Genomic DNA, 26,204 nt, shown 5'->3' with positions numbered 1-26,204 from the left:
ACATACTTAAGCCTGAAAGCTTTTACAAGTGATGGTTGTTCATAAACCAACTCTGGGGTTTTATGTTTTATGTAGTCTCTTAAAAATCAACATTTTTTTTTGCTTCCAAAAGCTGTATTTCTTCTTAAAAATTATTATACTGACATTATCAGTGCTAAAAAGAGATTATGGGTGTAAAAGTAAAGTTGATCAAGATCGTCTACTTGGGGCCACCTATCATCACCCACTATGATCCAATTTATAAGTTACTGACCAATGGTTCAGTGCTTTGAAGAAGATCCTCTGGTTGGGGGAGATACATTCATTTCCTGTGACTTTTGGAACACAAATTTAATGGATTAAAATAACAGATTTATTCCTTTGTAGTTCTAGAAGCCCAGAAGCCCAAACCTGTTTCACTAGGTTAAAGTTAAAATAATAGCAGAACTAACCAGCTGGAGCCTCTCAGGGGGAGATCTGTTTCCTTACTGTTTCCTGTTTATAGAGCTTGCCTTTCTTGGCTCATGGTCCCTCCCTCCATCTTCAAAGCCAGAAACTTAGCATCTTCCATTTCTGCTCTGGCCACATCACCTGCCTCTTTGTAGTGAAATTTCCCTTGTCCTCTCTTGTTAGAGTCTGTAAACAGGTCAGGATGGCGCCTGGCATTTTGCCAGAGGGAGTGGTTTGTGAAGTAACGCCAACGAGCCATTAAGTGTGGAGATTCCTTATTGGTTGACTGCTGTATCTATTTTATGTTAATTAGATAAGCTGTGTGGAATATATATACACCTCAGGTCCTACAATAAACGGCTCCTACTCCTGCTGTATCAATGTACAAAAGTTGTTCGTCACCCCCCGGTTATTTTGCTGCAGCTGGACTCTGGCACTCTCTCTTATGAGGACTCTTGTGATTACACAGGGCACACATGAATAATCCAAAATAATCTGTCCATCTTGAGATCCTTGGCATCGCTACAGCTGCAAGTCCACTTTGACATACAAGTACCGTTCGTAGGATCCAGGGACTGGGATGTGGCCATATTTTAGGAGGCTGATATCCACCCTACAGCAGGCGATATGCTGGGGGTGGGATGGGGATGGGTGAAGGCTGGAAAAGCTCTTATGTGATGCTCTCAGATAGTAATAACATTTATATATTAATGCTCACTATGTGCCTGGCAGGCACCATCCTGAACCCTTTACACAGATCAGCTCATTTAATCTTTAGAATCCTGGAATCAGAACCAGCGCTTATTGGTACACATTGATGGGTCTGTGTAAGTAGTTCTCAGCATGACCAACAGGTCATTGCCCACACCCAAAGCCACTTGACCAGAAAGCGGCAGAACCAGAATTTATGTCTGGACTCTGGCTCTAATGTCCGAAACATTAAGTATTTTTGCTCTCCTACAGTTCTTGACCCTCATCATTTAAGAAACAACAGATACAAAGAAATGTTGACAGGTGATGATTTCATCTGAAGGCACCGAGAACCCTGGACCTTACAAGTTTGAAAGGGTTTGATAGTTTATGTTATTACTCATCTCACTCCATAGTTGAAGAAACCAAGTTCTGGTTTTTTTTGTTTGTTTGTTTGTTTGTTTGTTTGTTTTTTTCCGGATTTGAACTCAAGGGCACTAAACCACTGATCCACATCCCCGGCCGTATTTTGTATTTTATTTAGAGACAAAATCTCACTAAGTTGTTTAGGGCCTCAGTAAGTTGCTGAGGCTGGCTTTGAACTTGCAATCCTGCCTCAGCCTCCCAAGCCACTGGGATTATAGGCATGTGCCACTGCACCAGGCCTCAAGGTCTGTTTTGAAATTAAGAAATAAATTGAGAGATTTTCTAAAGGTTGCACAACTGGGACAGCAAAGCCATTTGGGGACATGTTCCCCTAAAATTCATATCTTAAAGCCCCAACCCTCTGTACTTCAGAAGACAATTGTGTTTGGAGACAATCCCTTTAAAAAGGTAACTGAGGTTAAATGAGTCCTATAGGTTGGGGCACCTGTAATCTGTTAAGGCTGGTATCCTATAAAATTAAAAAAAAAGACAAGAGGGGTGTGCATGCACAAAGAAAAGGCCACATGAGGACAGTGACAAGGCAGCTATCTGCAAGGCAAGGAGAGAGGTACCAGGAGAAACAAATCTTAATGACACCTGGATCTTGGACTTCTGGCCTCCAGAAGTGTGAAAAAAATAAATTTCTATTGTTTAATCCAGTCAATCTGTGAAATTTTATTATTGTAGCTCTGGAAAACTAATACACCCCAGGTCAGCTATGGGCCTGAGAAACTGTTTAGGCTGAAGGCAGCTAGTCCATGATCCAAACTGCTGGAACTTTTCACAGCAAAAAGTAAAATTTCTAAGAAATTTTCAATATTCATAAAAGCCCCAAGGAAATGTACAAAATTGGAGCTAATAAAAACTCCAGGTTTCAATGCTTTTGGATGGAATAATACCAAATCAATATGGTATCATGAATTATCTCAAACTGGCCTGAAATTTAATTAGGAACATATGGTTTTAGTTAATTTAAAATTTAGAAATTATATATAACTTAAGAAAGGTGACTCATGTGATAAACAAAAAACTCAGTTTTTTTGATGAAGAGAACGCTGAGCAAGAACCACTGCTTGAAGCCCTCAATTCCTTTTTTGGATCCTCCAAGAACCATGCTGCTTAATCCTCTTTACATTTCTAGAACTCTTTTGGGGACAAACTGAGCAAATTATGTGGCTTTAGTCATCTGTCACAACAGGGGTGTTGAAAGCCGTTGTTTTCAAATCTGGGAGCATCACTAATATTTGCTGGATGCAGTTTGATTATTTTCTTGAGAGTCAATGAGATGATCTCAAAGTAACAATAAATGGGAAAAAAACCCTCATAAAACAGGTGGCTGGACTTTGCTCTTTAACCTAACAGAAGCAAAATTAAAGCCCCAGGGCACCCAGTGCCTGTACTAGGGCATCCAGTGCCCTCAACAAAATGCATCTGAAAGTTAGGGAAACAGTACCGTAAGCAGAAATGTACATTTTATTTAAAAACAATAGCAAAGGAATGAAGAACACCGACTTCTATGAAGAACAGAAGTTTATTAAATGCTTTATAGTAAAATATTGAGCCCACTCTATCACAATACACAGGCTTGATGTTCTAATAATTAGCACAGTGCCTCAACTGAGGAAAGCTCATGATGCAAACATGGGTGGAACTATGGGGAGCTACACACACAAATGTACCATCCTTCTGCTCTTTCACACCTGTAACACTGATGCTCTGAAATGGTTAGGCCTTGAGGAAAACTTGTAAAATTTCCTGAGTATTCCATTAAACAATTCTTAAAATTGTTACTTTAATGGAAAACATGAAATTTTTTCTGATGGAGGCATCCATTTTAGCGTTTAGTGTCTTCAATAACAGAACTACAACCCTAAGAATTTATTACACCATGAGAATATCTTTGGAGTTAGCATAAGGCTTTCCAGCACAAGGAAAATTTCAAGGCAATTTATCAAGGACTAAATTTTCTTGAACTACCAACCTGGTGGTACATGAATGAAGATAAAAAGAAATATCAAGTTTAGTTGACTATTTTCCAAATAATATGATCTAAAAAATATTGGGGGGAAATAAGGACGTGGGAGTGGGTGTATATTGGATGGTAACAGATGGCTAGAAAAAGGGACTGAGGCTAGCTAGCATTAACTAGTATAAAAGGTATCCTCACTTATTAGCCAATATTTTCTTCCAGTATATAATTACTTCAAGATAGCATTTCTACAAACTACATTGGTTCATTCATTTTTCAAGTCAGTTTTCAAAGAAATTTTGATTCTGAATATCTAAAGTTATAGCTGATAGCTTTTTGACATTTATCTCTCAAGTATATATAGCATTCTCAGCCATGACTCTTAAATACATCAATTCTTGATAATATATCACTAAAACAGAACTTATGTTTAAAACAGTACTACCTACCTAGAGCTCAAAATAAGATTCATAGCCAACTTAACCAATTTGTAATATTGAGCTCACAAATTTGGCCAATTTGTATTATTTAGCTCACACAGAAACTAGATCCTTTGTCTTTGAAATGATTTAACCAATTCTATATAAAAGCAATGACTCAGAAAATCACATCCTAAGATTTGCACTCATACTCATTTGTAAGTATATATTGTGGAGCCTGATTTGGTACTTTTGGTCCACACTTTGGTACCCTATGTTTTCCCTACCAGATGCTTTATTCTATGACTATGACAATCAATGAATGAACTTAAAAGTAAAGCAAAGTTTTAATTTTGATGCAAGTATTTTGTATTCACACCAATAAAAGCTATCATGCTTTTGAAAGAATGGAGAAAACAAAATCACATGTGCTAATCTAGAGTACTGCAGTCTTAAGTAGCCCAAACACACAACCATCTCCATTACAGAATTAAGCAGCCAGTAATACACTACAAAACATTTGATTAAAAAAGCTTACAACCAATGCTTTAAGAGGGAAACACTGGTGAAAATAGTTTTAAAATATATACCCTTGGAAAATGATATTTTTAAACTTTAAAACCTTGTTTCAGAAGTTCCTCGTTTTAGGTTGTTACTCAAAAACTCATCATGTTCAAAACTCAAGTTATTGTGAGATCTCGAAATCATAAGAAGCTTCTCCTTATTGGTAAAGTCTTTTTTGATTGCAGCTTGGGGCACCAGCAACCTATCCATGGGGTCCTCTTTGTTTTCTAGTTTCATATATCCCTTGCTGTTGCTTCGATCCAACCGAGGCCAACTTGGATGTTTCCTTTGCTCTGCCTGAACAGTCAGAGTGGAGGGACCCCGGTCCAAGTCTAAGGATTTTGAGTGTGATGAGAGTAAATGTAAAGATGTGTTGGAGCCAAACTGTCTTCTAGCAGCCCCAGGAGACAAGAGCTGTCCGGCCCCAGGCCCAAGGGCCACAGAGGACTTGTACTGAGTGGACAAGGACTCCCCGATGGAATTATTCCTTGGAAGCATTGTGCTGGCTGGCTGGAAGGATTCACCGGTGTTGGGAAAAGGGACCACAAGGGAATCCATTGACAAATTCCTTGACCTACTTTTGAGGTTATCAGCATCCTCAGTGATGTTGTCTATACTGGGCTCATCAATCACACAGTTATTAAGCTTGATCACAGGCAGTGTAAAAGCACTGATGGATGATGACACAATTGACTTGGTTTCACATTTCTTGGAACTGCTGCTCTTATCCTCCATTGTCTTGGATGGAGGTGGATAGAGGCCAAAGACAGAGACAGAGCTGTCCGAGAGCAAAGGGGGCATGAGATGTCCCAAACTCTTATTTTCACTTAGCATCAGTTCGTCCTCCTCCACGGAGCTGTCCATTCGAAAACTGCTGCGCAAACCTGAGAAAGAGGCAACTGCATTTGTCGCCAATCTCGAGGGACAGGAGCTCCCGTTCTGTTTCACTTCTGAGTCTCCCATTAAGCCCGAGTAAATGCCATTCATATGCTTTTGCTCCTTGATTCTCAGCGTGTGGATGTCAATGACTGTAGAGTAGATGTCCCTCATGTGTATGATTTTGGTTTCTTTGTCACGGTTTTCATGAAGAATGGCATTAGCACAGATGAAAATGAAAATGCCAATCCCCATGGTGAAGGGGCCAAGCATTTTCATTTTATCCGAATGCAGATGCTGCTCAAAGAAACGAACTACCACGCCGCCTTGGTTCCGAATCACCTGAGTCTCGTTGGTTGACCATGTTGTCTCAGCATCGATGAAATGTTCTTTTTGGGGCCAATATCCAAGAACGGCCATTGCAATTCCTATGATGGAGATAAGCACTCCTAAAATGAGGAAAAATCCAGATGGGGAATAAAGCCGGATCTTGCCACGAACAACCACGACATCGGCCCTCGGCCGCCGCCTGACTGGTTTCTGCTCCTGGGCAGCCGGTGATGGGCTGAGGTTGACGTGCTGTTGTGATCTGGCAGAGTCTTGCCTTTTCAAGGCGGCCAGGCCGGTTATGACTCCGCCAGTGGCTATCATAGCTCAGCTTTTTACTCTGAAAAGAAAGCAAACACATGATGATCTAAATATTTCCCTGGCTTAGAATGCATTCTTGCAATTCACTGTTCCAAGATCACTGTCATCAATGAACTCCCAACAACCACATTTAATGTCCCCATCAATTTCCATCTTGCTTACTCCTCTGTTTCCATGGATATTACTGGTCTCTCTTTTCTTCCCCAGTTTTTTATGATGCCGAGTCCTCCTGGTTCTACCCTGACCTTGCTGACTGCTTCAGTTTTGGCTCTTCTTCTCTTATCTAAAAGTAGACCACCTTCCCCTAGAGTCCTGTGCTTGGCCACTTTCTCTTCTCTACTGTCCCTCTGCATTCATATCCACTCCTACATCTCCCACCATTTCCTTTATGCCGATGAGTCCCAAGTCTACGTTTTGGTCACATTCTGAGTTTTGATTTCACATTTTCAACTGCCCACTGGGGAATACACCCACATCCACACACTGTTAGCAAAGCTGAGCTCATCTTCCACCAGCTGTCTTGCTTGACCTCACTGTTTTAATGGCTCAGTTTTCAAGCCTGGCTCTTTACAGTTTTCCTTAACTCCCCACTTTCTTCTTCCTTTCCTTTTCCCATTAGCTCTAACTCCTAGAAATGTTCACTACACAATGTCTCTTAATTCCACCCTCTGTTCCAACCCTCCTCTTCCCAGCTTAATGAAGCTCTAATTCATTCCTATTAGACCATTACAATGACCTCTTAACTAGCCTTCCAGTCTCCAGTTTCTTTTCCGATGATCAAATTTATATACAAAAGGCAGATTACATATCGTATGACACACTTTTGAAATTGTTTAAGAAGTGAAGCAATGGAGAAAATATTCCCCTCTACCTACCAAAATTTAATCTGGGATTCCAGGTTGAGCTAATCTGAGTTTCCTTTTAAAATGTGCACACAACCAAAACCCATCCAATGTTCCCTATTTCTCATTCATTCTCCATTCCTGAGACTTTTTCAAGACTGTTTCTGTCATTCTGTCCAGATCCCTCCTGCCACCCATCTTCACATATTGACATCTGGCTAGTCATCAAAGCTCATGTTCTACTTCCTTTATAAAGCATTCTCTGATTCCTACCTATATCCACGCATGCTCTCGTTCCTCATAGCATTTGAGCAAGTTTTCTGTGGAACTTGCCATGTTAATGTCTTATTTCTTTCACTTCTTGTGGTTGAACACCAAATTTAATCCATACTTTAAAGATCAGAAACATTCATTGTAGTACCTTGTATGTACGGAACCAGCGCTTGAGCAACATTTGTTAAAATGCTGAATAAGGGAATAATTCTTTTCTGGGATTTTCTGGATGACCTTCATATTACTCTACTTAACTGATAAAAAATATAAACAAACAAAATTAATATCCCCCCAAAAAGCAACATTTTAGAACTTGGTAAAATACCTGTCTTGTTTTTATAACAAATAGTTCTCAAGCTGCCAAATTTGTCTCTTAGGGAAACAAAGGATATTTTAAGATCTATGAGGTCTTGGGCAAATTTCCAAGAGGGCATCAAATATCAACTTCCAGATTGAGTTCTCTCTCCTTTTGAATTTCTATTAATGATTTCTGAATTGTGTTTAAATAGCAAGGCTGTGGACAGTATGTACAGTTTTAGCAAGCTGTTGAGTAAATCAAGCCTTCAGTGGAATTATAACTAGGATTAAAGTAGTTTAATGTTGGAAGAACAAACTAAATTGTAGCCCCTAGCTCTAGTCGATGAAATTTATCAAAGTATAACACCACATCTTAAAAATATCTCCCAAACCTTGGCTAAAACAAAGCTTAGCGTCGACCTATATTTTCTTGAACTAAAAATCAACTGTTTGAAGAAAATGCTTAGATTAGCTAGCAGCCACCTTATTTCGATATGGCAGGCTAAGGACTCAGTCTGAAATCCTTCTGAGTTGATGGATTTCAGAAGGAAATGGAAACAAGGGCAAAAGCCTTTCATTTGGTTTAAAAAGAACCACAATGAATTGCATTCCTTGCAAATTTCTAGTTCTCTACCACTTGTAAAAACATGGTCTTCTAACGCTGCCACTTTCCATTCCTGAGCTTGACAGAGGAAGTGGGGCTGGAAGAGAAGAAATATTTTAGGTGAGAAGTGGAAAATAGGAAGGACTGAGCCTCTGTGTAGGCAAGCACAGTAAGTAGGTTGGGCTTGAAAGAAGAGAAATGTAGTTTAAGAGTATGCAAATGTATTGGGAACAAAAGAAGAGGGCTAGGGATGGCTCAGCTGCAGAGTACTTGGCTCCATGTGCAAGGCCCTGGGTTCCATCCCCAGCACAGCAGGTGGACCACACAGTTTCCTTAGCCAGCCTGCCCTGGTCAGGCTCAATCAGAGTCAATAAGGCTCCCCCAGATTAGCAAATTGGGGCTTGGTGCTAATGTCTTCAACACTCCATGAGTCTCACTTATGACCCTGGGAAACAAACTAGATACAAAGGTGAGCAAATTTGGTCACAGCTGCAAGGAGCTTGAAACCTAGCAAAAAAGCTCATATGTACATGAAGCAGAATGAGGTAATTCCCAGAATGAAAGCTTCAATTAGGAAGGGCCTTTCCAACAGGCTTCGTGTAGGAGACAGCATTTCCACATTTATCACAGTGAAATATCAAGTTAACATCATTTTAGATAAGGTTGAGGGAAAGCAAACAGGCTGGAAAAGAGGAGGAATGTGGCCTGCCTTTCACATGCACATCTCCGTGTTGCAGAGACAAGTAGGTAAACAAGGCTAGATGGGTGGACTGGGTCTTGAAAGATGGCAAATGCATTCTATGTGCTCCACTTTTCCATCTTCAGAGGTGCTGGAGTATGAAGCAAATACCGCTGTCATTATTTTAGAAAAATTAGTCTCAAGTAGATGAGATCAGTAGTGAGAGACTGATAATGGGAAACCACATGAGGATGCTAGCAGCAGTTTGCCAATAAGAAGCCTAGAGAAACCATAAAATCCAGAGTGAGTGAATCTACTGGCCCTCTGTCTTTAAACTGCAATGCCAATTAGTCCAAAGTGTTCAGCTGGTGCAAAATGAGCCTACAACTACTTCTAAAATTTATTTTGCAAAACCACATCTCCTCTATCCTATGTCCCCCCCCCATTTTTTTTTTCTTGTGGGTGTGACTTGGGAGGGTTAGGTATACAGGTCCCATTATCTAGTCTCCTTATTACAATAAATAAATCACAACATTCTTCTAAGTTTTTATAATATCAATAGTAACAACAGCCAACCATACTGCTTATGGTCAGGCATTTTGTAAGTGCTTTAAGTACAAAAAATATGTATTCTCACAACAATGCTGGAGGTGGTTATGATAATTATGATCACTATTTTCCAGATGAAAAGACTGAAACTCAGAGAGTTTAGGTAACTTGCCTATGTTTTTATAGAATCTGAGGTGGGGATGGGCTTCCAATTTGGTTTTTACTTCAAATTTTCTTTCCCTTGTTTTCCTTATTCCAATTCCTGCTTCCAACATAACACTAGACCCTGAGGAATGCTGCTCTGCCTTTAAAACTAGGACAATAGACCAGAACCAACTTCCATTTCTCAAATTACAAAGACCAGGTAATTAAGTCCATGAGGGATATATAGGGTTAAAGGTGTAACTTCAGGTGAGTGTTCAGCTTCTTATACCTGTTTCCTGATCCCCTCCAGCATCTAAAGACGCAGTTTCAACAGACCACCCTCCCCTGCTCCATACACCTCATCTTTGCCCTCTGTTTCATAGGGCAGGACAGGGACTCATTTCCTCAAAGGTCCAATTGGAGAATTTTATAATACTGAATTACGTTTTGTTATATTGGGCACAGAGCTTTCACATATTAACCTTTTTGGATCCTGAATCTGTCTTCCAAAATAGTGTTGACCCTCTCAGTGTATGTTCATCTGCTAATACTGTAAACCCTGCCTTCCTTAGCTCTCCTAAGCTTTTGGAAATTGAAGAAAGCATACCGCAAAGCCCTGTGGTACTCCACTAGGGACCTCCTCCTTGGTGGACACTGTTTACTGGTTTAGATATTTATTCATGCAATTCATTAGAATGGATACCTGCCATTGTGGAAGTTAGAGGGCTCAAAATAGGTTTCTTGGCCTGAAGAATATAATGATCAGAAACCATCTTTTTGATGAGGCTATTCAACTAGCTATAAATAAACCTAATCAGAGGGTCAGCCACATGCATGTTTCCATATGCTCCCTGCAAAAGATATGATTTTGTCAAAAGCCAAAAGAGAAATTCCACCACGCGGCCTGCGCAATGGTTTCATTAATGAGGTTCTAGGCATAAAGTTAGTTAGAAGAGATCGAAATAAAACACACAGACTCAGTTACCTTATTTCTATTGCTAGGTCCGAGACGGTTCATCTCTCTGGTTCCCACCTCTAACCGCCCAGCAGGGCAGCAAGGATTACTCAGGGCTAGCAGGAGAGAGAGAGAGAGAGAGAGTGAACACGCCTGGGAGTAGCCTTTTATTGGGGAACAAGAGATTCAGGGGAGAATTCCATCCAATGAAGGTTGAGGGGGGGGCTGCACTCCAAGGTCAGGGTCAGTGATTGGGTCCCCGGGGTCAGTGGTCAGGCACACCCCCACACGGATGGGATCTCTCATCAGGAAAGGGCCGGGAAAGCTTCGACACAGCCAAAGCGCCTCAGATCCTTAACGGGAGCCACCCAATCACGTGTCAGAATGGCTCCCCACAAGAAATATTATATGTATGCATTCATCTGTTGACGGCTAAAACTAAAAAATTAATTTGGATTACCTCTGGGCCACTTGTTGATCGTCCTGTTTTCCATCCTCAGTGCTCATAAACTAGTCTCAATTTTACTAACAATGGGTATCAAGATTACCAGCTTTAAAATAAAAAAAAAAAAAAAACATACCCTCTTCCTCACTGTGCTAACCAGGACACTGGTGGGCCATCTTCAGGCCTGTGCCCCCTTATTGGAGTCTGAGGCTCATCAACAGGACTCCAGCTCATCTGCAGAAATTCAGTCGCATTTGCCACTTTTGTCACTATAGAGAAATGTAGACTCTCGCCCTCATTCAAGCACTTGAACTGTCTACTTTCCTACCTTGGGCTCTCGCATCCTTCTGAACCACGTTTACCTTACCTTTCTCAGCCGAAAGCTCTCTATCCTTGACTGAGAGGATTTCTGCTTGTGCATCATGCGGAATACTACATCACACACAATCTGTTCGAATCTTCAGGCTTATCCTCTCCTATTCTTGCTCTAATAGTTTTGAAAACCCTTGTTGTCCTTAACCTTTTTCATAGGCCTAAGTACATCCTGGAGTGTGCTTTTCATGGCACTAACTCATGCCAGGTTTTAGTATTCTCACATTCCTGGAAGTTTATTCCAATATACTTAGGTCCTCTTCTGACCACATTGACCTAATATTCTGACCACATTGCAAGCATATTGCATATCAGACATGGTTCTAGATGCATCCACACATTTATATCTGAGATAATGACAATTAAACAGACTGGCAAGTTTTGAATCCAGATATTTCCTCTAGCCAACCAGAATGTTGTCCAACACCAAATACTGAATTAGCAAAAAGAAAAGAGTTGGAATGCAAAGTTTTAGACTCTGGGTCCAGGGTTCATTCTTGGCTATCTGTTCCTCTTTCTGTTGTTTTGCCTTCTAGCCCAGTGCATAGCAGAGTTCCTGGATGTAATAAATGCTAAGTAAGTATCTGTTAGCTGGAAATAGATTTGAGAAATGTTTCAATATCACTGAAATGTGTAAAGCTTTAGGAGCACAGTTAAGAAAACCCAGTCCCTGATTTCAAGGAGTCTGGCATCTGGTGGGAGAGCAGTCAAAATAAATGTCTAAAATGAAATGAACTAACTGCTGTGATGGAGTTTCAGAGGTGCCTCTGAACGCTCTCCACAATCTGGAGGAATCAGGGCAGGCTTCCTAGAAGTGGTGACAGTTAATGGAGGCATGGCACTCCAATAGGTGTGTGCTTTGCAGACAGAGTCTCCTTAATCCTTGTTCCTGACTGCTGCACAAGTGTCCCTGCTCTATGGTTCTTCATCATCTCCTTTTAAGTGGACCTATTATTTTAAATATAATTGATATTTATATATTTGAATTTCTATCCTTATTCAGAAGTTTAAAAACTCACCAGAATTCAAGACTATCTGTCCAAAGGAAATAAAATTAATTTATGCCTTCAGGACCAAATAAAAACATTATATAAAACTCCATGTGGTATCCACAAATGTGACAGATGGATATATTTTCTGTTCAAGCTACAACAGTTTTAGGACTTTCTTCCCAGTAGAGACATTTTAAACTTTTAGAATACGATTTTTTTTTTATCTATATTCTTACCAGAGTTGAAAGAGAAAATGCCTATATAGTTCAATCTTATAAAGTTTAAAAAAATAAGAAAAGAACAGGAATCATCTTTTTCACATACAGCATGATGGCTCTGCACATGGACGGGACACTGGAATAAGAGAGATGGGATCCACTTCCTTGCTTCATCATTTCATAGCCATGCAGCCCTGGAAAAGTTGTTTTAAACTATTCTTATCTCAGTTTCTCCATCTGTAAAATGGCAAAAGGCTTCTTTAATACACAATAGATTGTGCTCTGGAAACACAAGACCTGGGTCTGTTGAATCACTGCACACCACAAATAACCGCACTTGTCCAATTCACCAAACTCTTGGAGCCTCAGTTTTCTTACCTGTAAAATAGGGCTAACAACAGTATGGTTGTTGTAAAGCAAAGGAGATAATGAAGGCAAAAGACAGCTCAGTGTCTGGCAATTAAGGTCTACATTAGTGATGCCAGCAGTCTCTGATTATAAGTCTTTTCAAGGATAAAATGAAATTTTACATACATATATACACATATATACATACATTATATGGATATATATACATATACTTATGGTATACATATTTGTGTGTATATATGTAGTATTTACTATGGTTTGGTTATAATAAAATCTTAAAAAAACAATAGCTGCATTAACACTTCATTATTCATATTATTCTTTCATTGCTCAGCTAGGCAAATACAAATATTTTGGCTGGGAGTGTAGCTCAGTGGTACAGTACTTTCGTAGCATGTGTGAGCCCTGGATTCAATCCCCAGCACTAACACACTCTCTTTCTCTGCCTCTCTCATTTTAAGTTAAATGATTAATGATGACTCACTGTACTTGGAGCAACAGTTATGACTACGAATTTGTACAGGGACTTAGAATTAAAAAGAGAATGGAGAATGTGCATTTTAGTGGTGGAAGCATGCATAATTTGGTAGTTGCAAAGTAGAGTTTATATAAGAAAGACAGTTGGGAGATAAAGATAAAATAGAGCATGGCTATTTTTTAATTCATTCTCTCTTCACATTTAGAGGTTTGGTTTATAAAATCATAATGGCAATCATAAAATCAAGGTAAGAAACCCAAACTGGTTTATCTTATGATTTTACTTGCGTTAATAAAGCAACTGGATCAAATGCATGCATGATCTGATCAATTCTGCAAGCACCATTCTGTTGTCATTGGGACACTTGGGCACGAAACAGACTGAAAAGAGAAGAATATGAAGTCTAGAGAAGATGCCATAAGGGTAACAGAATGTGAAAATCTGCAAAATATGAAATCTGTGTCAAGAAGTTCGTGCACATTCTGGAGATTTTTGTAGATCTTCTTTGGAGAGTGTGGTTTCTTGATATTCAGTACAGTTCTACATTCTATATGAATAAAAAGGAAATACAGAATGTTGACATAATTAGCAAAATATTACTCAAGTCATTAAATATATAACATTATGATTGAGTACATCCCAAGCCTGCAGACATTGCTAAAAATAGAGGAAACACTTGGAAATCTGTACACAGCCTTCAAAACCTGCCAGGCTCACAAACTACAAAATATGGGCTCAAACCAATTATGAGCTGTGTAACAATGACATGGAACAATTGCTCTCCAAGGACTAAAAGCCATGAAGCCTTGGAACACAGAAGTCTCCAGGAGGCTGAATAACAGATCCATAATGAGCTTAGAAAACACCCTGCTGGGACCCTGTGGGAGGCATTTTCTGCAAGAACAGAAGAAATTAGAAGCCTATTTCCCCCAAAGTAGAAATTTGCTGCCCGCCCTGCAGTCCAACTCTTCAAACGTAGACAAGCTCTTTTTTTTTTTTTAAATGCATTTATCTTATTTTTTTTTAAAGAGAGAGTGAGAGAGGAGAGAGAGAGAGAGAGAGAGAGAGAGAGAGAGAGAGAGAGAATTTTTTTAATATTTATTTTTCAGTTCTCGGCGGACACAACATCTTTGTTGGTATGTGGTGCTGAGGATTGAACCCGGGCTGCACGCATGCCAGGCGAGCGCGCTACCGCTTGAGCCACATCCCCAGCCCCGTAGACAAGCTCTTAACAATAACTGTCATATTTCCCACTCACTGCATTTCCTGACAGGAAGGTGACTTGAACCTCGTGTAAAGAAGCTACGCTAAAGAAGTCACCAATTTACTAAAACACAGGAAATTAGCTGAGGTAGTCCTGGATAAAGACCTAAAGCTTTTAAAATCATAGGTTGGACTTCATGGAGAAGTCTCCTCCATTACAGTAGAACATATGGTCTCTTCTCTTGGAGGAATGGTGACCAGGTTTTAGAAAGTGAGACTCCAATAAATATTAATATGCTTTCCTGTGATTTAAAATGCCTGGGAAATCATAAACACACTGTTGACACTCCTGCAGGGCCAGGGGGAAAGCTGGCTGGTGAGCTACACTAATTTCAACTCTTAGTTTTTTCCATTTACCAAATATCTTGTATAAGTCTAACAGTTTTTCAAGTAGCACAGCTGTGCCAGTACTGTTAAGGCTACTAAATTCTTACATACTTCTCTCCTACAAATGAGGAACCAGCTCTCGTCAGAGCAAATTCACAATTTAAATTAAGTTGTGTCATCTTCTAATCCACAGTAACAGACTGTACAGTAAATACCATATAAAGTTTTCCAACCAATGGTAGCTCTATTAATAGTAAAGTATTTTTAAAACCTTATAAAATCAGTAGGAAATGATTCAAACGACATCATTTCCACCGGAGAGGGTTAGTGGCAATAAGGTAAATTGAGGAAAACATGAACTTGTAGATGTCCAATTTTAGAAAAGTATTTGTTAGTCTACTTATCTATCTCTTATCTGTTTGGAAACTACTTCCTATGGAATGAATATTTATGTGCCCCCAAGGCATTGGTATTAAGAGGTGGGGTCTTTGGGAGGTGATTAGGTCATCAGGCTAGAGCCCTCATGACTGAAGTTAGTGCCATTTTGTGTTCCTACAACAGAAATAGAGACTTGGCAATTTTTTTTTTTTTTTTTGGTTCTGGGGATTGAATCCAGGACCTTGTGCAAGACTTGGTAATTTTAAATAAAAAAAAAAAAAATGATTCTCACATTCTGGAGGCTGAGAAGTCCAAGGTGAAGGTGTTATATCTGGAGAGGGCCTTCATGTTGCATCACAATGGGGAGGAAGGCATCACATGGTGAGACAGTAGGAGCAGGCCAACTCAGGTCTGGCTTCCTCTTAAAGCTACCAATCCCATCATGGGGGTCCTATCCTCATGACCTCATCTAAATACCATGAACACTCACATTTAGGGATTATGTTTCCAACACATTAACTTCTGGATACCCATTCAAACCATAGCACCTTATAAAAGAAACCCCAGAGAATTCCCTTACTCAACAGAGTGAGAAGACACTACCCATGAACAAAGTAACAGGCCCTCACTAGATACTGAATCCACTGGTGCCTGGAGATTGGAATTCCCAGCTTCTAGATCTGTGAGACAATTTTTGTTGTTCATAAACCATCCAGTCTATAATATTTTTGTTACAGCAACCCGAATGAATCAAGGCCTTATATTTATGCCTTATATTTAAATTTTTGATGCATCTGAAATTTATTTATTTATTTATTTTTTATAAAATTCAAGGTAGGGATCTAACTTTTGTTAACAGATAATCAATCTTGCCTTCCTTGGTTTGAAATGCTACCTTCATTATATACCAATTTTGTATGCTGTGCAATATAGCAAATTTCATATGCATTTAGGTCAATAATAAGACATATCATCCCATTCCATTAATTTGTCTTTGCCAGAATCAAGTTGACATATCATTTTAGTATTATGTATTTGAATACAAAATACTAGGTATTCTCATTGTTTAGCCAGTTTTTTTCAAGACCCACCCAACACATTGTAGAAAAGGAAAGGTTTATTTGAGGGTTCACAGTTTCAGAGGTCTTAGTTCGTAGAAGGCTGGCTCCATTCCTTGGGGCTCAAGGTGAGTTAAAACATCAGGACAGAAGAGTGTGTCAGAGGGAAGCAGCTCACATGATGATCAGGAAGCAGAGAGAGAGAGACTCCATTCTCCAGAAACAAAATATATACTCTGTAGCCATGAACCATTTCCTCCAGCCACACCCTACCTGCTTCTTGCTACCACTCAGTTAATCCTATCAGAGATCATTGATTAGGTTAAGGCTATAACACATTAATTTCTCCTCCAAACCTTGCCTTGTCTCACACTTGAGCTTTTTGGGGACTCTTCACTTCCAAACCATAATAACACTCATTTTACTTCTGTGTCAAAAGTTCTTATCTGTTCTTATACTATTTATTTTGCAAATGAACTTTGACTTTTTAAAAAAATATATGGTTATTAAATTTTATTGAGATAATGCTAAATCCATACATAATTGTAGGAAGAATTGACTTCAAAATCCTTCTATAGCATTTCATCTAAAAAGTTTATTTTATGGCATAGTTGTTTGCTCTTTTATTTTTTTTTAACATAAATGTCTCCAATTTCTTGCTATGGTTTACTTCCTGAGTGTTTTCTATCATTTCTTTTATTATCATTTCTATCTTCAAGGGGTCATTTGGATGTAAACAATCACTGATTTTGTGTATCAGTTTTGTATTAAGTATTTCACTAAACTTGCTCTTTTTTAAAATTAGCTCATTGACTTAGGTGTGGTAGAAATACAATTATATCACTCAACATTTTTGCCTCCCCTTTTGCAATTTTAAACCTCAACTGCTCTTTTCCAATTGTGTCACTTGGCACCACCTGTGCAAGGGCGAACAACCAGAGGACAGTGGACACCTTCCTGGATCCTGCACTCACAAGCTAACTACTGCTCCCCCCCGATAGAGGTATCAGCCTGTGCCTGTGTCATTAAGAGTGCCAGGGGACACTGGTGACTGACTCAGAGATGCTTCTGGTGAGGAAGAGCTCTCCACCTGGAGAGGAAGACAAGGAGGAGAGGGAAAGGGGGGAAGCACAAGGAAAGAAAGAACGAGCCAGTGGAGGATAAAGGGCAGGCAGAGAAGAAGAAAGCTGAACTGTGGGAAAAAATTATGGATTACTAATGTCAACATTAAATATCTGGAAGCAGGGGTAACAACTCCTGTATGCTTTTTGAAATGTCCTTATTTCTTTCTATTACATTAAAAAATGTTTTTAGGGATTTTCCTCCTGGGATTTAGAGATTACTGAATCGTCTGCCCAAGTGTATTAGCTGAACAGGAAAAATGAGAAGAATGACAAATTGCATAAGATGTCAGGAATATTAAAAAGACTGTAAAGAATGTTTAGCAGTAAAAATGATTTCAGGAAAGCCAAACGTAACAAAAACAGATAAACCACATTTCTGAAAGCACCATGCACATTCCCACTTTCTACAAGTGCATGGTATTTTCTGGATCAGGTCTGAGATATTTTTAGCTTCACATATCTGTTATATGGCCAATACATAGAATAAAAAAATTACCAATTTCCATTAATAAATGAAAAGAACAAGGAACAAAGCAATGGAAACTAAAATAACTTAAAAAGTAAAAGTAAATAATTGTCACTTAATAATTGTCAAAAATGAAAAATAAAAAAAGAGACTAATCACACCCACTGTTGGTGAACTATACAGAAATAGGTTTTAATAGGCTGTCAATGAGAGGAAAAATGGGTAGTTTTTCTTGAGGTTAATTTAAGATTGACTTTCACAAATTGAAACATTCATTCATTATGCTCTCTACCCCATGCCTATTTTACTTCTAAAAATACTTCCTTTAGAAATAAGGATATTCTCTGTAGTACTATAGTAACGGCAGCAACTTAGAAAGAGCTGAAAGGCCCAGCAACAGAAGACTTGCTAAGTAGACATACGACACCTGTATGGTGGAGTACTATATAGATGTTTAAAAGGATGAATAAAAACTAATAAGGAAAAAAAAAGCTCACATATTCAGATTTTAATTTTTCAAATATTTTGAAAACCAAAGGCCCAATGATTTCTCTGATACATGGATGCTGATCCATAATGGGGATGGCAGGGGCAGGGAGGAGCATGGGAGGAGTGGAGGAACTTTAGATAGGGCAAAGGGGATGGAGAGGAAGGGAGGGGGCATGAGGGTAGGAAAGGCAGTGGAATGAGACGGACATCATTACCCAAAGTACACATATGAAGACACAAATGGTGTGACTCTACTTTGTGAACAACCAGAGACATGAAAAATTGTACTCTATGTGTACTATGAATTGAAATGCATTCTGGTGTCATGTATAACAAATTAGAGTAAATAAAACAATTTTTTTAAAAAAAATATTTATCTGAAAAAAATTCAAATATTTTGAAATTTTAGAACAGATATAGAATAAGACCTCTTCATGTGAAATATATATGTACTGAATGGATATAAAGGCAACACCAAACTTAACAGCCCACATGCTTAAAGAGTGTGATTACTGGTGCTGTGCTGCAGAACTATACATGTACTATAGAACTATACTGTTGACCTATTTGCAAGGAGCATGTAATGCTTTTATTTCATTTCCACTTTGGAAGCCTTAAAGATGGAGAGTAAAAAAGTAGATCAACTTGGTACTTTAGGAGGATTAGGTATGCTTGCTAGTTTAAGAACAAGTGTAGTAAAATAATTCAAGACTAGAAAAAAAAGAAGATATCTAACATCACTAACCAAACTAAGTAAGCAAAGGAAAGAAAGAGTTATAATACATCTTAATCTTGAAGCACAGAAAACAGTTCTACCCATTTAGGAAATACCTGCATTAAGCAGGGGTAAGGTTACATTAAAGGATAAATTACAAATTTATCCCTTAAGAAGCTTATAATCTACAATCCGTCTAAGGCTAAAGCTGTATTACATAAAACAAATAGGAAGTACTAAGGCTCTGTAGGGCTCATCCTGGCTCCTCTTGGCTTCCAAAAGAGGGTGGAATCATTTTCTCCCCCAAAGCTCCGTCTTCACTGTGTGTAGGTCTATCTCCATGCCAGTCCATCAGCCTGTCTTCTGTTGCTCTAACGCCAGCTGGAAACAGACTCCTTTCGAGGGCATCCTGCAACTTCAGAATGATTATTTTCCTAAAGAATGCAACTACAGAAGCTGGGCAGAAATCTCCAGCTTCCCTCCAAGAGGGAATCTAAGCCGGGCTCCAGAAAGTTCTTTCACTTAACCTGATTTGTATTCACCTCCTCATGGAGGATGGAGCAAGACTTTTATTTAATTTCTTCTTGCCTTGAAATGAAATTTTTGTTCCACCCCCTCCTCTACCCTGATTCACCCTTTGTGTGCTTCATGGTGGCTCCAATTCCACAGAAACCAGGGCTCTTCTCAGCGGGTGTGGGTCTGATGGCAGAGCCATCAAGGATTCTCCCAGTTCCTGCTTTTTCTCTGCTTAATAATCTTAACCCAAAGAATGAATGGTTACTTCTGACTTTGTTTCAAGGAATTAAAATCCCTGGGGCTTATTTAAAATGAGTTCATGTGATAGACAGCTGTCTCTAAATGCAAGTCATTTCAACCCAAGTTTTACAAATGCCTCCAATCTTTATTTTTTTAAATCAAAATCAAATACTAATGGGGTCATAATGATGAGTTTTGATAACTGTATGCTTTTAAAATAAATACTTAGCAATTTTTACATTTTTGATCTTCAATGATATCAGATCTACAGAGAGCCATAACCCACTGTAATGCTCTAATATTTTTTTTGGACTTGCTGTAGTTATATGCTAAGATACAGGTTTTATTGGTAGTTGTTTGAATATTAATCAAATGTTTGTTGGCTTATCCACATATTGGCTCATTAAGTCTTCCCAACGATAATGAAGAGTAGCCCACAGCATCCCTTTACACAAATGAGCTAAGGGGCTAAGGGGATGCATCATTTGTATGTAAGGAGGAATTGGAACAAGTCTTCCAACTCAAGTTCTGACTGCATAATCTCTGTAGCCACTATGTTACTCCAAAGTGGCTGTTTGTGTCTTCAAATGAAAGTTATTGATAACTGATCAGTTTGCTCAGGATTCAAGATCATTGGCATTCGACTGTTTTTATACAAGATGGCTGTTATCGGTTTTGTATTACTTTCCAAGTGATGAAGAGGACTCTTCTTTCTTCTTAAATCTGCATAAAGTAATGAAATCACCTAAGTAAGTACATCAAATAACATTCCCAAGTCTTTCAGAACAATGTTCATGACTGATTCAGATTTCACTTTGACTGGGAGGCAGGGCATCTATCTCACATCTGTTTGGCTCTGCCTGTGTTGCTTCTAATTCAAATCAGCAATGAAAACATTTGCAGCTTTCTATGCTCCTTTACTTGAGTGATCTGTGATTTTGATCTGACACTCCTGTGATTTTTTTATTTGTTCTTTTTAGTTATACATGACAGTAGAGCCTGTTGGAATCCATATTTATACAAACATGGAGTATATCTCATTCTAATTAGGATCCCAGTCTTATGGACGGTGAGATTCACTGTGGTATATTCACATATGAACATAGGAAAGTTGTATCTGATTCATTCTACTGTCTCTCCTATTCCCATTCCTTCTACCTTCCCTTCATTCCCCTTTGTGTAATCCACTGAACTTCTATTCTTTCTCTCAACCTTGTTGTGTGCTAGCATCCACTTATCAGAGAAAACATTTGATTTTGGGTTTTGGGGCAATCCTGAATTAAGTACAAAATACATCCTGAATTATCTCACCTGCAGTCAGGTTAGCTGGGATTTGGATATAAGAACTACAACTTCCTATCAGGAATCCCCAAGCAGAGGTTGGAATACAGAGGTAAAAATCTCCAGGTTTGCTTGATGGGGACACCAATGATCATTGGCTTAATTTTTGATAGTTTCCAGATCCTCTGTGATGTTTAATGTATGTTTTAAGATAGTTGTTGAACCCCAACTATGTGCCAGAGTCCTGTCACTGAATCTAGCATCCTCTGTGCTGCTACTGGACTGAGCACCTGGACGTGGCGAGAGCAGCAGACATTAGGAAGTGTTCTGGCCCAGTGATGGAAGAGTTCATGAGCTACAGAGAGGGCCAAAGGGAGACAATGAACCTAGGGGACAGGAAATGAGGAGGGGGCAAGCAGGAGAGAATCATTAAGAAGGAGATCCTTGAGCTGTTTTCTGGAAAGGGAGAAAGAAAAGCAGAGAGAGACAAATTCCTAAGGAAGGTGAGCTCAAAGTACTTCCTCAATTATCTCGCCTGCAGTCAGGTTAGCTGGGGTTTGGATATAAGAACTACAACTTCTTATCAGCAACCCCCAAGTAGAGGCTGGAATTCAGAGGGAAAATCTCCAGGTTTTGCTCAATGGGGACACCAGTGATCATCATGGCCCCTGACCCAGCTCTCCCTGCTCATTCCCATAATTCCTTCCCATAAAAGACATTAAGGTCTCCCTACTGCCTAAAAGATAATTTTAGGATTTGTTCAGATTTATATGGAATAAAGTTGACTACACTGCAGTCTCCCAGCTTAGTGAGATAAAAGTAAATATGAGTTAAATTGTGACTTTTTAATAATGAAGAACTCCAAAAAGAAAGTTTATATTAACTATTTCCCAAGAGAACTGTGAACAAGTTCAAATTATTCGGGCTGGGGATGTGGCTCAAGCAGTAGCGTGCTCACCTGGCATGCGTGCGGCCCGGGGTTCGATCCCCAGCACCACATACAAACAAAGATGTTGTGTCCGCCGAGAACTAAAAAATAAATATTAAAAAAATTCTCTAAAAAAAAAAAGTTCAAATTATTCATCTGAAGACTTTGAGGGAAAGTAAGAAAATTGAAAAAAAAAAGAGTAAATAATTAGAAAGGAAAAGAGAACTAGTGTTTGTTGATTTCTGAATATTTTTAAGGAACTGAATATGTGTTATTATAATTAGTCTTTGGAAAAGTGAGGGAAGAAAAACTGTCCCATTTCATTCAGGGAGGGTCAGTAATTGACTTAGTGTCACACAGCCAGGAAGTATAAGGGTGAGGTTACAAATCCAGATCTATTTAGTTCAGAGAACAAACTATTTCTCCTTTGTCATACTGCATGTTGAAAGAAATAGAACTAAAAGGAAGCATAGTTGAAATGTTGAGAGAAAACAGAAACAAGGAGAAAAAAGAGGAGTTTATAATTATGCATTTAGAATTCAGTGAGAAAAATATGCTATTTAAAGAAAGAAATCATAAATGTTATTTAAAGAAAGAAATCATAAGCATCTCTAAATTGCATTCAGCAGTGCCATGTCCTCTAGGACAGGTAGCTATTGGTGAAGGTAAAGTGAGTTCAACTTCTAATCTTCATAGGGACTCACTTCTATAAAAATGATTAAAACTGTATGTGAAAAATAATCAAATACCTCAAAACAGAAACAAACACACATTCCACCTAATGTGTTGGCAAGGATTCAATACTGCACAAAGCAGATACATGAAGATCACCATCTCTTTAATCTTTTATGTATTTTATTACCTTGAGGCATGGTATCTGGTAATTTAACCCTTTACTGACACATTTGGACCATCTATCTTCCTCCAAAGCTAAGATGATATTAAAAATGACTCCTATGGCCTCAAACTGATAAAGCTTTAAAATCAATTTAAAGATTTCATTCTCCACTAAGTATCATATGAGAAGTGTGACCTCAGGAAATGAAATAAAAACGAAAAGATTTTTACTTTTTAAGAAAGACTGTGTAAATGTTTTTTTCCCTTTTTCTGGAGAGTTCTTTGGCAACATGGTTCCTTGTTTTTTTTCCCTTTCATTTGTTTTAAAACAATGCTTTGCCAATTTAAAAAAATGTTAGGGAAATATTTAATAACAGGAAGAAATTTTCAATAATTATGGTATATGTAATATAACATTACATATAAATATATGTCTATATCTACTGCTGATTCAGTAACACAAATGTCCTTATTGCAACTGCATGCATACAGAAAAAAGATATACACAGAGGAAATACTCAGACAGAGAAGCCATTTAGAAAAAGGCTATACTAAGGTGTAATTAAATATAATTTTTAATATTGCTCACATATTAAGAAGCACCCCAAAGAAAAGATCACTTAAAACACTGACTTTCATTTCTTCAAGATCATGTACATCTTTATTCTCAAAAATTAAATTACTTTTTTGTTAAGATCAATTTCAGAGCTATGTTTATGAATTTATAGCTTCAGTTAACTAACAAAATTCCTTGAGCAAAATTATAGACATATTAATTTTACCTCCCACCAGTGCAGCTGAAGTAACTTTTTAAATGATTTCACAAAAGCCAACTGGCTAACTAACCAGATAACAACAGTATAATAAAAACACTCAAATAAAATTTTAAACTAGTTAAAATGATTCAAATATCTGCTATGAGGGAAACCATCCACACAGCCTTTGGAAGTGCTAGGTGGGCATCCCCCTCAGCTTTCTCTGTAGGTTTTTCTGGTACTAGGCAATGCCCACGTTTAGGACTTCATATTCCACAGCAATCAAAACAACATTCAGGCAGACACATAAAAGACAACAATGGTATCACAATATCAGAAGGAGAGATAATTAGGACCATCCCCATAGCTCAAAAGCAACATTAACCAATTCAAATGAGACAGCACCTCACAGCTGTTAGGATGACTATCATCAAAATAAAAGATAAAAGAGAGGAAGTGTTGCAAGGATGTGGAGAAAAGGGAAGCCTTGTGCTCTGTTGGTGAAAATTTAAATTAGAAGAGCCATGTGCAAAAGGTACAGAAACTCCTTCAAAAATAAAGAAATAGAATTCCGGTAGGATCCAGCAAGCCCTATTCCGGGTATACACAGGAAATGGAACTGGTATGTCAAGAGACATCAGTACTCTCACGTTCACTGCAGCATTATTGACATGAGCTAAGGTACAGAATCAGCTTAAATATCCACTGACACAGGAATGGGTAAAGTGGGATGCGTGCGCACATGAGTGTGCAAGCACACACACACACACACACACACACACACACACACATAGAAACGGAACGGAATACTATTTTTAAAATAAGGAAAGTCGCCATTCATGACAACATGAGGAGTGAATCTGAAGGACATTAAGTGGAATAAGTCAGACACAGACAGAAAAATACTGCATGATCTCACTTTCATGTGGTATCTTAAAAAGGTGAATTCACAGTAGAGAGTAGAATGGAGAAAGCAGTGGGGAACGGGAGATTCCCGTCAAAGAGTACAAAGCTTCAGTTACGGGGCATGAGTGAGTCCAACACACAGCAGGGAGACTGCAGTTAATAATGCTGCCTTGTATTCTTGAAATTCACTAACAAAGTAGATCTTACCACACACACAAAACGGTAACTGTGTGAAGAAATGGCTATGTTAGTTGACTTGGCTGTATTGAGTAGTTTACTGTGTATATCAAAATATTATGCCATGCACTGAAAAACAGTAATAACTCACTTAAAGATGGAACTATGTTCTGAGAAAAGTGTCATTAGGTGACTTCCAGTCTGTGTAAGCATCACAGTATATATTTACACAACCTAGATGGTAAATCTTCCTACACACCTAGGCTACAGGGTATACAAACCTGTAATATGGGAGGTATATATAGGACCTATAAGCATATATGGTATACATATGGTGTGTGTGCATATATATGATATATATAGAAGCCTGTTGCTTCTGGGTCTATAATGAACAGAACAGGAGATTAAATCAAGCACAAGAGATAATGACACAATTAAGGGACTCCTTGAGCAAGAGACATTTGAGGCTAGAGCCAGCATAACATGGCATACTCTAAACTTTATTTTTCTTTCTAATAAATAGAGGGTTTGCACTATAAAATGATAAAAGTATAGTATAGCAATAGTACAGATCTTTGAGACCACTTCCACCCTCTGAATATGAAACCCTGAACTAGGTGGGTCCAGCAGCCTGTTTTAACAGTTCCTCCAGGTATTTCCCATGCCTGCTGAATCTGAGAACCACTAAGCTATAGACATTTCCAGCAGACCTTGCCTTTGCACAGAAGAAACAGGGGAAGGGGGACCTGTTGCCTCTGTTTCTTATAAAACAGGGAAGATTATTTTAGGGGGGTGAAAGAGGTAGGACAAAGGATGCTATCATTACAGAAAGATGGCTCAAGGCCACTATCTCAGCAGGTACTGTATAATGAGGGAGCTCCTTATTGTTTTCCCCAGGGATCTTGTCCTGTCCATGAAGAATGAATGAAGAAGTGAGCAGAAATGAAAGGAATATAAGCATAGGACTAAGGTGTCCAGAACCAAGAAAATGTCCCCCTGTGGTCTCCCCATGCCTGGATCCTTTAAGTGAGGATAGTGTCGTTGTTGTTGTATATTCATTCAGTTCTTTTTTCACCTGTTGTTTCAAGACTAAGTTTCAGACCCTGCTGGGCACTAGAGACTTGAAGCTAACAAAAGACTCTTCACTCCAGAAGAGACACAGTAGCATATGCAAGAGGGAAGGGCCAACCGAATTGATGTGGTCAAAGTCCCTTGGGGTAAAATGTACTTGATATCCATCCATCCATCCATCCATCCATCCACCCATCCATCCATCCATCCATCAGTGACAATGACCAATTCTGTCCTATCTGGACCATATCTTTTCCAGCTATGGGTCCATCATTTGTTACAGTTTCCCAACACCATGAAGTTAGTTAAGCACTGAGTATTGACTTGTTGCGATCAGTGAAATGTGAGTGAAGAGAGCTGTGTCCTTTCCTGAGAAAACGTTTAAGAGCAAGTTTGTGATTTGCCATGATCCCTTTCCCTCTGCCATGGTGACCA

The 26,204-nt window shown here is 38.7% G+C and overlaps 1 protein-coding gene across 4 annotated transcripts in view; it reads right to left on the bottom strand.

Moving 5' to 3' along the window:
* Positions 1–3,077: 3,077 nt before the first annotated feature.
* The window catches only part of TMEM200A (transmembrane protein 200A), a 72,147-nt gene continuing 49,020 nt past the window's right edge, over positions 3,078–26,204 (bottom strand). Inside the window, exons 2-4 of one of the 4 annotated variants that reach the window (XM_081295859.1) lie at positions 12,498–12,628; positions 10,395–10,480; positions 3,078–6,040 (exon numbers count right to left, since the gene is read on the bottom strand). In XM_081295859.1, the coding sequence (XP_081151985.1) occupies positions 4,549–6,024 (1,476 nt within the window). In that variant the 5' untranslated portion in view covers positions 6,025–6,040; positions 10,395–10,480; positions 12,498–12,628 and the 3' untranslated portion in view covers positions 3,078–4,548. The remainder of the gene's footprint in view (positions 6,041–10,394; positions 10,481–12,497; positions 12,629–26,204) is intronic. The other 3 variants (XM_081295861.1, XM_081295860.1, XM_081295858.1) reach the window with 3 other exon arrangements.

Source organism: Spermophilus citellus, assembly GCF_964194105.1.
Source record: "Spermophilus citellus genome assembly, chromosome: 5".
Taxonomy (NCBI): domain Eukaryota; kingdom Metazoa; phylum Chordata; class Mammalia; order Rodentia; family Sciuridae; genus Spermophilus; species Spermophilus citellus.
The sequence above is the reverse complement of the archived record's forward strand: the minus strand, read 5'-3'. Positions and strand labels throughout refer to the sequence as shown.